Source organism: Eublepharis macularius, chromosome 12, assembly GCF_028583425.1.
Source record: "Eublepharis macularius isolate TG4126 chromosome 12, MPM_Emac_v1.0, whole genome shotgun sequence".
In the NCBI taxonomy this organism is placed as follows: Eukaryota; Metazoa; Chordata; class Lepidosauria; order Squamata; family Eublepharidae; genus Eublepharis; species Eublepharis macularius.
In genome coordinates, this window is record NC_072801.1 from 19,197,770 (window position 1) to 19,210,862 (window position 13,093).

General features: G+C 43.2%; 1 protein-coding gene across 1 annotated transcript; it reads right to left on the minus strand.

The window, feature by feature from the left end:
- Positions 1-2,641: 2,641 nt before the first annotated feature.
- On the minus strand, positions 2,642-11,718 carry RPS15A (ribosomal protein S15a). Its single transcript, XM_054993284.1, has 5 exons — positions 11,613-11,718; positions 6,961-7,098; positions 4,911-4,990; positions 3,592-3,677; positions 2,642-2,779 (listed from the first exon to the last, which is right to left on the minus strand). The coding sequence occupies exons 2-5, from the start codon at positions 7,091-7,093 to the stop codon at positions 2,686-2,688; spliced, it is 393 nt and encodes a 130-aa protein (XP_054849259.1). The 5' UTR covers positions 7,094-7,098; positions 11,613-11,718; the 3' UTR covers positions 2,642-2,685.
- Between the last annotated feature and the right edge of the window lie 1,375 nt (positions 11,719-13,093).

Below are 13,093 nucleotides of genomic sequence, written 5' to 3' on the forward strand. Positions count from 1 at the left end.
AGTTTACAAAGTATGTTGTTATTATCCCAACAACAATCACTCTATTCCTAGTAGTAGGGAATAAAACAAGAGGGGGAATGGACTCGCAGCCCGCTGAAACAGCCAAAAGAGGGGGGGGGGAGAGAAGGAAAAGTAACCCTAATCTTTAAAAAGCAATACGATCCATTTTTTAATGAACAGCAGGCTCACAAATTAAAACGTGAATTATACAACACTTTTTTCAAGGTAGAATGTAGGACCAAACTTAAATGTCTTCATCATCTCAAAATACAACTTATTTCTGTCACTTATGGCAAAAAATAGTTTCAGGTAGGTAGCTGTGTTGGATTTGAGTCCAGTGGTACCTTCCTTTTAGGGTATAAGCATTTACCTGGAGAGCTTTGACTCTATAAAGCTTACTCCCTGAAAACCTTGTGGGTCTCTAAAGTGCCACTGGACCCAAATCCTGCAGACAGAAAATGTGTAGGGAAACACACCGTTTTCAGTAGGGTGTGTGAATGAAATGTATCTTGTTCCATGGGCTGCAGGTTGGAATTTACTTCTGACATACTAGATGGATCAGGTCCAAAGATTAAAAAAAAAGATGTGCCTTAAAACTCATTGGTTTGTTTGCCCCCATTCCCTGCATCCCTGTGTTCTCTTTTCAGTGGTTGCATCAAATTTATTCCAGTGGTTTTCAAACTGGACCATTAACTGCTGGTATTCATCAATGAAAGCTTAGTAAGAGCTCAAAAGAAAGGCCCATCACTCCCAATTACCCCCTGCTATACGCACTCACACATATTGGATGCGCTTCAAAAATCTCCACCTAATACAGTGACAAATCTAAGAGGATAGGGCAGAGAGGTTTGCATGAACCAAAATTTGTGCCGTGGGAATCCACTGCACTACAACACAGAAGGGATTTCAGAGTAGGAGTTCCCTGGCAGATTTTTGTGTCATGCGCCATCAAATCACCTCCAACCTATGGCAATCCTATGAAAGAAAGACCTCCAAAATGTCCTATCATTAACAGACTTGGTCCAATCCTGCACACTGGAGGACGTGGCTTTTTTTATTGAGTCAAGCCATCTCATTTTGGGTCTTCCTCTTTTCCTGCTGCCCTCTACTTTCCCTAGAATTATTTTTTCCAGAGAATCTTGTCTTCAGTAAGCCTGGCAGATAAGCAACATGGAAAAGATTCTCCAAAGGGAGTTCAAGAAACAACTGGTTTATTCCAGTACTGAGGTCTGAAGACTCAAGTTGATAAAAAAGCTGCATTTGTAATCAAAAAAGGAGTCTACTAAGGGGGTAACGTTGGACTCCTGTACAGGACAAATTTGGTGCCCCCATGCCCATTCCTCTATGTCCATTCTGAAATGTGCCTTTTTAGAATCACACATGCAACTCCTTGGTTGTGACAACGGATGCTAGCTTTACTGTATCAAGTTTGCTTTTTCATATAGAAGGTTGAACACATCAGCCCCATACTCATGGCCTTGTTCGTTTATCTTCAGTACTGTAACAAGATGCAAGTATTAACAACAAAAAGGCTGGAATAATCATTTCTTTTCCTAGACAGATTTAAACTTTATTTTAGATAAATGCTGGGAGCTCCTAGAGTAAAGAAGCAGCTTCTATTGATGGCAGCAAAGATTTATAAATAACTCTGAGAACAGGATTGAGGGGCTTAGTATAAAATTAGGAACGGATTGTGCCGACCCAAACAGAGCAATTTTTTTGCCAGAGGCTGCCCCCTTGCCAAACTCTAGTTTCCTCAAGTAGTTTTTGGACAGCTTGTTAATGCTAGCAAAGTGGATTGCACCACATTGGATTTGAATATGAGTGCTTGGAATAGCTGCCAGCCAGGAACTCCTATGAAAATCATCCTCCATGTTGTTCTTCACTACAGAGAGCTTCCCCGTGTAAGAGTGATAAGGTTGAGCTACTGTATAGCCCAACAGCAGCCCAGCAGACAAACAATTCTGACTCAGCTGGCCCAAGCTGTTGAGGGGAAATTATAGCAGTGAAGTAGGTTCCTCGTTGTTGCCAGGCAAGCATGGGACAAATGTACTGCCTAGCTAACTCTAGGACATGATGGTACAACAGTCTCCTTCTTTCTATGCTCAGCCTCTGAAAGTTGCCCACTTGTGGATTGCTTTCCCCAAGAGACAGGCAGAAGGGGCCACCGTCTCCTCTGTCTTTTAGATGGAAAATTATTTGCTTGGGCATTTGGTAGAAGAATCATATTTTTGAACTCTATTTTTATGTTTGGGGTATTTTATTAAGGGTTCTTTTTCTTACATTGCCAGGCCGCTTGGGAGGCGAAGTGAGCGGTGCAGAAAGGCACAGTTAAAAGATTTAAAATAAATAGCCCTCTTTTCTCTATAACTGTATGGGGAACATACATATGAAATTATATACAGTGTAGGATTCAAAGACAGAAAGCCATCTCAGAGCCATTGTTTTAAAAGAGGCACAGTAACACAGGAACCAAAAGAGGGCACCTAGACACAGGACCAAGGATCTTTGGGTGCCATTTCAGAAGCAGCAATAGGAAAGGCACTGTTCCATACTTGGCAACAACAGCATTGATGCTTTTGCATTTGTTCAACACCCACAAAACAGGAGGTAACTCCGTTAACAAACTGGCTGCGAACTGTCCATTTGAACCATTTATTAATCTGCCTTTTTTTTTTTACAAGTTTAGAAAAAGAAGCCCAGGATTTTCCCTCCTGTATGTTTTCGCCTTGCTTCCTCGTGGTCCATGATGCCAGCTGAAGTGGTCAGCACAATATACCTATAAAAGACAGTGAAAAAACTACTTATAAGGGTCCAGGACAAAAGTTCTCTCCCACTTACAAATCCAGAACAAGGAAATTAAGCCCACTTCCTTAACAAGCAACAAATACCGGACAATACCCACCAAATCCTAATAGCAACTTTTAATGCAGCTTTTAAGTTTTGTAAAACAATCTGAAAAGTGTGGAGACTAGATTACATAGTAAATAGTATGCCTCATCCCCTTATGGCTATTTATTACCTCAGCTAAACCTCTGTACTCCTGTATATCTGGTTTCACCTTGCACTAGATTTAACATTAGTTGAAGGTGGCTCTCAACTCCTCAGTGTGGGCTGATGACTGTATCTTGTTGCAAACACTTAAATGAAAGGTTCATTTAAAACAAGATCCAATCCAATCTATCCACTCTTCTCTCATCAGTTTTCACTTGTGAATATAAACATACATGGATATACACTCCAATGTATCTGGTGAAGTAAGTTCTGATTCATAAAAGCTTATGAGGAAATAAATTCTATTCGTCGCCAAGTGCTCCCAGACTCCTATTTTGTTTAGCTGCTGCAGACATACAAACATTTCTACCCATTTCAAGGTCGCCTGTCTGGAATTATTCATAGTGAAGTGCTTGCAATGCTGACACTGTACAGGGAATTATGACCACCACCACCACCCCGTTTCACTGGCACCTTTTACTGCATTTTAATTAAGTAGCATGCTAGTGCTTGTGAGGCTGACAACAGGGGAAAAGAGGAGCCAGGCAGTTTTCAGCAAAAGCTTCACCATCCCGTTTCAGCACAAGTAACACTTACCCAAACTGGCGTGAAGGAAGCAGGTTATTCTGCCACTTTTCCAAATCCTTCAGTTGGACATCAAACCTTGGACTGATCACACCACACTGTCAAAGGAGGCAGAAGGAAAATCTTGACTGGTTCTTAACTATTTTACTTTATTTATACCTCACCTTTCTTCCCAACGGGAACCCAAGGTGGTTTACATAATTCTCCTCTCCTCCGTTCTATCACCAGGCCGAGTGTGTGACTGGCCCAAGGTCACCCAGCAAGCTTACATGGCGGAGTGTGGCTTCTAACCTGGTTCTCCTAGATCCTAGTCTGACACTCGAACCACTATTCTGACAACCGCTTCACCCAGCAACATGCACGCAAGAGGGTAACACACTCATGCACAGGCATTGGCATCTAATAAGATACTGCCATGCAAATACAAAGATGAGCATCAGCAATTTACCCCTAGAAACTGATTACATGGTGATAAGTATTTTATCTATTACTGCCTACTCATGGATATTATTCCTTGCTGCCTCTTCCCATCTGAGGTTGGCCTGCTGGTGCTAGCTCTTCCTCTTTATTTCTGCCTAGGGCTAGCCAGCTGGTGTTAGTTGGAACTGTCGAGAACTGATTCCCAGGAGTGGTTCATCGCCCTCCTGCCCTGACATAGGGACCCTTCTTTGCTGTACAGTTATGCAACAGACATCCTGGAGTGAAGCTAGGTGTGAAGGACTGGGGACAGGAATCTGGTGTACCATAACGTCTGCTCCTTGGGCTTAAAAATGAATGGAAGTTGGGGGGACAGTGTAAGGACACACTTCTTTATGCTATTAGCACACATCTGTATTAAGCCAAGAGGATCGGAGTACGTGCTACCGGCCAGGTTCAAGAAGCAGCTTCAGGAGCTCAAGTTTAGCTTGTGGATCTTTCCAAAATAACTCAGACACACAACTAGGGCAATTCTTCCCATACCAAGGAAATCCAAGGTTGCTGCACAGAGGCAAGCAATGGCAAACCACCTGTTTGTCTCTTCCCTTGAAAACCCTACGGAATCACCATGAGTTGGCTGCAACTCAAGGGCACAAATAAAACACAAATGTGGTTTTCATACAGAGACATGAAGAGAAATAACTTAATTTTTTTTTGTATGACCTGGTCCATCCACACTTTGGAAACCACTTTTGTATTTCTGCCTACATCCAGGCCATTTTTTAAACCATCGCGAGTCCTGAAGACAACAGAATTTCATCCAAGGAAGATGAAAACTAAGGGCATCCAACACACATCGCCCTACCTATCATTCTGTTTTGAGTCTGGCAGTTTAATCAGAAGTCAGATCCTACCTTGTTGAGTCTGCCTGTGAGGTTCACGACGATTTTCCCAGCTCTGTGATCATCGATTATCTCAAATTCACCTATGTACCCTGGAAAGAATGGAGCAGCATTCAGTACATTCAAATCTTGACCAAGCAAATGAGAGACTGTTGTCGTCATGGCCCATTTCGGATCGAGAGTCTCTTTTCGCCTCACAAAGCGCTTCACTCAATTTCACATAATGGCTAAGACAAAAGAGCAGGCATGGCGATGTGAAGAAGGTGGGGCTAAGGAGACCCAGGTTCAACGCTGGCTCAGCCCTGAACCAAATCAAAATCTCACAACTGCTATAACGACCCAAATCCTCTCCCTCATCATCTTTATGTATATAGCATTAAGAACAAGGAGATCACCCTTTCTATGTGACGATTTATCCTGCTGTCTGTGCATGGCATTGGACTATCTGCAGATGGGAGTACTGCAATTTCTTAGGGACTTCAGTAAATGTACTAAAAAAATTCAATCACGGTGAGATTGGGAAGCACATACTTGAAACAGGCCTAAGGAGCTGCTATTTGCCCCATTCTCGTGACTGGGAATTAAGTTCTGCACATGGAACTCCTCTGACCGTATCAGATCAGTGAACTTTATGTGGATACAAGGCGTTATAATTTATTTATTTACTGCATTTATACTGCACTTTTCTCCCCAGCGGGGACCAAAAGTGGCTTACAACATTCTCCCCTTCTCAATTTTAATTTCTCAACAACTCTCTGAGATAGGTTAGGTGGGAAGTTACTGGCCCAAGGTCACCCAGCAAGCTTCCATGGCAAGGTCGGGACTCAATCTTGGGTCTCCCAGATCCTAGACCACACCCCACCACACTGGCTCTTAAGAGAATGACTGACTAATAGTCACCAAGTAAACTTTATGTATGACTGGAAGGATTTTAATTCAGGCCCTACTCCAATATTCTAACTGCTTCCCAACACTGGTTGTCCTCTGCACTATTAAAACTGAGCTTTCTGGCAAGATGTTTCTCTAGTGTCGAAGTTCTAACAACTGACACAGCACAAGGAACACTGAAAGCACGCACACATGCCAAGGAGGTCACAATTTCTCCTCAAGTGTGCAACCACACAAGTCTCTACTCAGTTATTTGTTCTGCTTTGTTAAAGAGGGGGGTTATCTTGAGACATCATGAGACAGTGCAAAGCAGGCAAGCTCATAAATAAATTCAGGTAGCAGCTAGAAATGTTTTGGTTGTCATAAATTAATATTGCTGGGATCTATGCTGGTCCCACTGGGGGGGGGGTCCAATCTCTTTCATTAGTACCAACTGAAAATGACAAAGGAATAAGCAAGTTCACTAGAACTGCCTAAGCCCGTTTGGTGTAGTGGTTAAGAGTGCGGGACTCTAATCTGGAGATCTGGGTTTGATTCCCCACTCCTCCACTTGAAGCCCGCTGGGTGACTCCAGAGACATGGCTCTCTGGAGCTCTCTCAGCCCCATCCACCTCACAGGGTGTTTTGTTGTGGGGAGAATAATGGCATACTTTGTAAACTGCATTAAGTGGGCATTAAGTTGCCCTGAAGGGCGGTATATAAATCGAATGTTGTTGTTGTTGTTATTATTCTGACCTAAACACCGGGGTGGTGGAGGGAGCCACTGCCATTGAAAATGGATTGGTGTTACAGACACGTTTAACCAGCTGCTACTTTTTGTATTTTCAGTGGTACGATTCCAATTTTTGTTTCTCCCTCCCAGCATGCCAGAAGCAGAGTGTTATACCTGTGCCCATTTAAGTCAGCTACATGATGTACAGGCAAAGAGGTTTCAGCAACAAGACCTGAAATAAGTGCACATGTCCTCTCCCATCCTTTAATACCCAGGTAAGTTGAAAGCTTGCATACCGGTCTGTCATTTTGAATGCTCTGAATAAAAGGCAATACATTTTTGTTAAATTATGAACTACCTATATTCTGCAAGCCAAGATATTGTGTCCACATAGCTAAAAACCTGGATATTTCCAGGTCTATCTATCATATGCAGACAGCACATACATTTCTATGAACTTACCATGCTTCATCATCACAGTTAAGAACCGGACAATTACTTTGGAGCACGGTCTGATGAGAACTTGACGCTTCCCACGTTTCTCTGCATTGTTGATGCTTTTAAGAGCATCTGCCAGAACATTCATGCGCACCATGGTGCCTGCAAAAAGAAAATGCACAGTTCAAGGGCAAGTCCAGACAATTTAAAGGGGGGGGGGGTCCAGTGGTTCTCTAAAGTGAGCAACAGTAACTTTCTTATCAAGCCTAAACTTATCATTCATTTATATCTAAGTCAGCCTATACAACTGTACTGTTTGACATATTTAAGCTATTTAAAAGCATAAATGACTTAATCTTCCAATAGGAAAAAAAAGATTGCTGCCCTCTATACTACCTTAACATATGGATCTTCATTTTTCCCTCCCTCACAAATATCAAAAAGTCAAAAATTAATTTTGTGGTAAAGAAAGTGTTTTATCTGCAATTTCATACAACAATAGTACGGCTAGCATGGTATTTGGCTATCAAGTTAAACTTTATACCACTGATCTCTTTATATAATGTGTCATTGTACACGCTACAGCAGAGAAAATCGGTCATATTTAAATAATACACAGATGCTTGAAAATATTATTGCAAAAGATATTAAAAGTTATTTAAGTCCATGGTGATGGAGGCAAGAGTAGTATTAGCAGCAAAATGGAAGGCAGTGAAATGTCCAGATTTGAATGGAAGAATTAAAATGAATGAATATGCAACAATAGAAAAATTAACATCTTTTATACACAACAGACCAATGTCAGAAAGAAAAATTGAAAGGTTTGTTTTATTATATAGCTGAAAATCAAGATTAAAATTAAATTAAAACATAGAATGACAGAAATAAAAACTTGGGTGATGCATATCAATAGATATGAAGATAGACAGGAAAAATAGAATAAATGTATTTAAATAGAGGTGAAATATTAAAAAGTAAATTTAAGTAGGTTCTACAATGTATGATTTGATTATAAAAGATTATAGATTATGAATGTTGTTTGTGAAATGAATTTTTTTAAAAAATGCTGTGTGTGTACACAGTATACATAGGAATTGTCATTAACTAATAGTATAAATTGTCTGACACAAAAATCATTACACTACAAAACCTGGTGCTAGAAAAACACTTGACTCATTCCAAATGACAAAATATTTAAAAGTTTTTTGGCACGCAGAAGTCCCCAGATTCACTCCCTGTCATCAACAGTTTAAAAAGATCAGGTAGTAGTAGGTGTGAAAGACCTCTACCTGAGACCCTGGAGAGCCACTGCCAGTATGAGTAGATGATACTGAGCATTATTTATCAATAAACTGATCCAGAATACGGCAGCTTCACGTGTTCCTGAACATCTTAGAGGGGAGACTTTTCACTGGCAATTTCCATGGTTTTTTCCCTAGATAATCACATATTTAAATACAAGTGATGCTATGGAGTTTAACAGTGACACTGAAGTGCTCCTGTGACCTCTGTACATGACATAAATTCTGCAGGAATAGATAAATCCATGGCATATGATGCAGTACTCTGAGTGTTAACTGTTCTCATTAATTTTGGTTCCGCCCCCCAACTTGTTTACAAAATTTATAACACGCCTTTCTACCCTCATAAAGGCCACCAAGGCAGCTATGATATTAAAAACATAATAACTCATCTTAATAGCCATGCAAAAACACATCATTAAAGCAAAAGCTAAACTATGCATACAAGATCATAAAAACAATTAAAACACATGGCAGGAAAAAAAGAATCACCAAGAGAATGCCAGAGTAAACAAAAAAAATCTTCACCCACTATTGGATTATGGAGGCCGATGAGTCTCCCTGAGGAGAGAGTTCCACAGTTTTGGTGTCACAATCCAAAAGGCACTCTCCTGGGTTGCTACCCGCCTAATTTCAGAAGGTGGGCACCCCAGCAGGGCCTTGGACAATGCTCAAGCAACGTACAGGAAGTACATGCTTTATTCTCTTTACATTTTTGTATGTGTTCTTCTAATACAAATATTTTTGACATAAAACTGAATTTTCAACCAACAAAAGGGAACGACTTCCCAAATTACTCCAATCCAAACAAAAGAGCACGCAGGCCCAAGGAAGTCACAGCAATATGCAATTTATGCAATACAATTAAATAACTATATCATACAGCCCCAAATTTGCAGAACCGTAGTGCCCAAATAACTATTTCGTACAGTATGAGTTCTGCTATTGTCGGGAAAATGCTCTATTAGCTATGTACATGCAAAGTCAAAGGTATAATGTCCACGTTTGACAATTTTGGCAGCCAAAAAATTGTCCACGGCAAAAATTATATCCACAGCGGCGACGAGCTGCACCGGTCTTTTTCTCTTTTTCGCTCGTTTCAAGCAACTTTCTTCTTCAGGCCCTTAATTATCACCATCTACTAGCCATGAATCTAAATTCCGAACAACCAGCAGTCAATAATACAATGAAGCGGGTTGTATGATATAGTTATTTAATTGTATTGCATAAATTGCATATTGCTGTGACTTCCTTGGGCCTGCGTGCTCTTTTGTTTGGACTGGGATAAAACTGAATTTGACTGAACAAAACATTTAAACCACGCTTGATGTTTCCCCACAAAATCAAGTATTTTAGCTCAAGAAGTTATTGCTACTGAGATATTAAAAGTAACATAGCCACACTTTAAATTTTGTATACTAAATACAATCAAAAGAAACATGCTAAACCACACCAAGCTCTATTTAGGACACTGAAAGCATTTCCAATTTGGTCCAATTTTTCTCCAAGAGCCCACACTACTGATTAAAACACAAATGCAAGGCCTTTTAAGAAGTTTGGAAACCAGCATTGTGCACCCCAAATTTAATATACTACCTATTGCTGCTGCCCCCCCATCCCCAAGAATTTTATCCAAACATATTAAAACGTCTAATTCTAAATTAGTTTAGGTGGGTAGCTGTGTTGGTCTGCAGTAGAACAACAGGATTTGAGTCCAGTGGTACTTCAGAGATCAACAAGATCTTCAGAGTGTATGCTTTTCATTTCTACCTTTCCCATAATACTAGGACATGAGGACAACCAATAAAGCTAATGGGCAACAAATTCAGAACAAAGGGAAACCGTGTAAAATGCTTAGTTATACCCCATCTCTCTCCAATAGGGCCCCCCAAAACAAGTTATCACATTGTTCTCCCCCCTCCTCCACCCATCTTCACAACAACCCTACAGTGTGGAAACCAGACACACACTTCACACTCCTAGATTTCACTCCACTGTAGGAGAAGCCAGCCTCCAAGTACTTCAAATAAGAACTCAAAAATGAATGCCATCTATGCTCCCACCCTCTGTATACCAACTCCAAAAGCCCACCTCTCTTGAAACACCCTGGACAAATGCCATCACTCACATTTTGGCCACCTGTTAGTCCCACTGAGTTCAATGAGAAAGTGAGCACAGACTCTCTGCCTGAGTCCCAAGTAAACATAGCAAGGGCTGGTGTTGTTCACTGGCAGGAGATCTGCTTGGCGTGGAGATGGTCCCTGGTTCCCTCCCCAGCATCTCTACTAAAAAGACTCAAGATGTTGCAGATGATGGTGAGCCACTGCCAGAGTAAAAGTCTACTCATCCAGACAAATGGTCTGACATGCTCTCTCTGTGCATTCAAGTCAATACCTGAAGGGGAGCTGGGACACACAAGCACTGGCCCTTGGCACCACAAGCACCAATCCTATGAGCAGAGAAAGTACATGCACATGCGCTCCCTCTCCTGTAATCAATAAGATTTGAAAAGCTTCACCCCAATCAATGGGAGGGTACATGTGTATGTACACTTTCTCTGCAAGCAGACAACTGCGTGCTCTCCCTCTTGACTGCTCTGAAAGATCTTGTGCGAAGGGTCAGTATATGGTAGCTTCATGTGTTTGGGTGGAAAAGCCTGCAGCCTGACTCCTGAATAAGCACAGCAAAAGTTGAAGGGAACACTCTGCACATTCTCAGAGACGCGTATTACCTTCCGCTCGCCACGAAAACATGAAAGGGAAGGGGAAGCAGTTTGTACTGCTCAGAGACTGCATGGCTAGCTACGCCACTGGTCTCTAGACTAAGCATAAGGGGACACGCGATGCACACACCCCACGACGCCTGACTCGGCTTGCACAGCAAGAGCAGAAGGGGGCTAAGAAAGCTGGCTTGCGGCTAGACTACAACCGCTCGGGAGGGAGCCGCCAACACGGCATGGCTAAGTTTGCCGCTTCATTCCAGCTTGATTACAAGCAAAGGAATGGGAGAAACGAGCACTCTGCACATGCCCAGGAACTCTGCACACGCCCAGGATGGGCCTGCCGTCAGAGAAGGAGTTCGGGGTGACTCCGACATTAGGCCCAGTGAGCCATTTTGCGCCCGGCCTGGCCCGCTCCGCCTGGCGCGCGCTCAGAGCCTTCCGCTCCGGCATTCCTCTTCTCCACATCCCCTCCCCCGGGGTCCTTTCGGAGGGCCGCCGTGCGGGCCAGGCCGGGCGTATCCGTCCCCAAAGAGGCCGAGCCGGTCGAGCAGAGCCTCGCCTTCTGAAAAACCGCGGAACCGCCGCTCGGAGAGGCAGGATGGATTCGATACGAGGCGGATCCTAACTGGGACCCGCCATAGCACCCTACTCACCCGCACAGCAAGATGGCGGAAAAAGGAAAGAGGGTGCCCGCCCGCGAGGGATTATGGGAATCGCGAGCCTCTCGATCGGGAAGGAGGCTTCCGTCCAGGCGGTTCTCCGCTTACACCATAGAGAACTCTGTGGCGGAAGCTCACTTTCTAGTTTGCGGGAGACTAGAAGAGCGGTTCCTGTGGAGACCGGAAGTGCTTATACGGGCGGGGACTCCATGCTTATTTTCTCTGTGGTTTTATATGAAGGCGGGCAGACGAGGTTCGACTCTGAAGTTGGTAACTAGTAGCAACCACAACACTTCCGGGAAGGCCGGACACCCTTTTTGGCACGTTGCATGTGCGTAAGGTATACACGCGCTCACGCTAGCAGGGCCTTGAAAGGACTTGCTGGGGGCGGGAATTTCATTGCCACCTCCCCTACTATTCCCTTTTCCTTGGCTGAAAGCCCCTATAGTTTTTTCCCCTTTTCCTGCTCCCTTCTCTTCTTCCCACCCAGCAACCAACCAACCTTTATTTATACGCTTCCCCCCCACTCCGCTTTAGTGTTTCTTCCAACCCTCCCTCCCCTCCGGCAGCCTCTACCCTGGAAAACTATGGCCCAGGTGTCTAGTCCACCTTTCTCTACAATAGGAATTTGAAGCAGTACACGATTTACCGTCTCCATGTTATGCTCACATCCCTATGAGCTAGGTTGGGCTGTGACTGACCCGAAGTCACATAGTGAGCTTCCAAAGCAGAGTGGGAATTTTCTCCAACCCTTGCAATTTTGTTTTGTAGAAAGATCCGCCTTGTCAGTATCTGGCTCATGCTTCAGACTTTGCGTGTTGAAAATCAGAGACAAGCTTTTTTATGTTGCGTAAATGTTTTTATGGGAAACACAATCAATCAAATAGGGGCAGCCTACTGACCTCGTCCTCTCCCAGCAGAGGAAAACATGTTTAAAAGGCCAATTCCACAGGAAGAGTAGCCTTAAGTCTGTTGCAGCATATACGGGTTATTCACCCCCTTCAAGGCATTACAGACTTCTGCAATCTGTGTTTGAGCAGGGTAAATTTCTCCCTACTTTTCTCTTTCAGTCTTTCTGTGCTGATGGTGGGGAGTGCTGTCAAAGCATAGCTGACTTACAGCAACCCCTGCTGGGACTTTCAAGGCTTGCCATTGCCTGCCTCTGCAACCCTGGTCTTCTTTGGAGTTTCCCATCCAATTATTACCCAAGGCCAACTCTGCTTAGCTTCCAAGATCTGACTTGCCTGGGCTATGTAGGTCAGGGCATACTATGCTGCCAGGAGTATATCAAGTCAGACTGGTTCTTTCTGTTCATTTACAGTCCCATTGTTCTGCATAACCTGCCAAGTCCCACAAGTAAACAGTTCCCAAAGCCCCTGGCCTTGTCTGTGAGTTTTGCTAGGTTTCTGCAGCATGCTGCAAAAGCCCAGAGAAAAATTCCCCACCCCGCAAAAGGTGAAAAGTCTGAAGCAGTC

Excerpts from the sequence above, each read along its gene's own strand:
- RPS15A (XM_054993284.1), bottom strand. The coding sequence starts at position 7,093 with ATGGTGCGCATGAATGTTCTGGCAGATGCTCTTAAAAGCATCAACAAT. Across the intron at positions 3,678-4,910 it reads TCACAGGCAGACTCAACAAG|TGTGGTGTGATCAGTCCAAG; the intron begins GTAGGATCTGAC and ends CTCCTTTGACAG. Across the intron at positions 2,780-3,591 it reads CTTCCTTCACGCCAGTTTGG|GTATATTGTGCTGACCACTT; the intron begins GTAAGTGTTACT and ends TGTCTTTTATAG.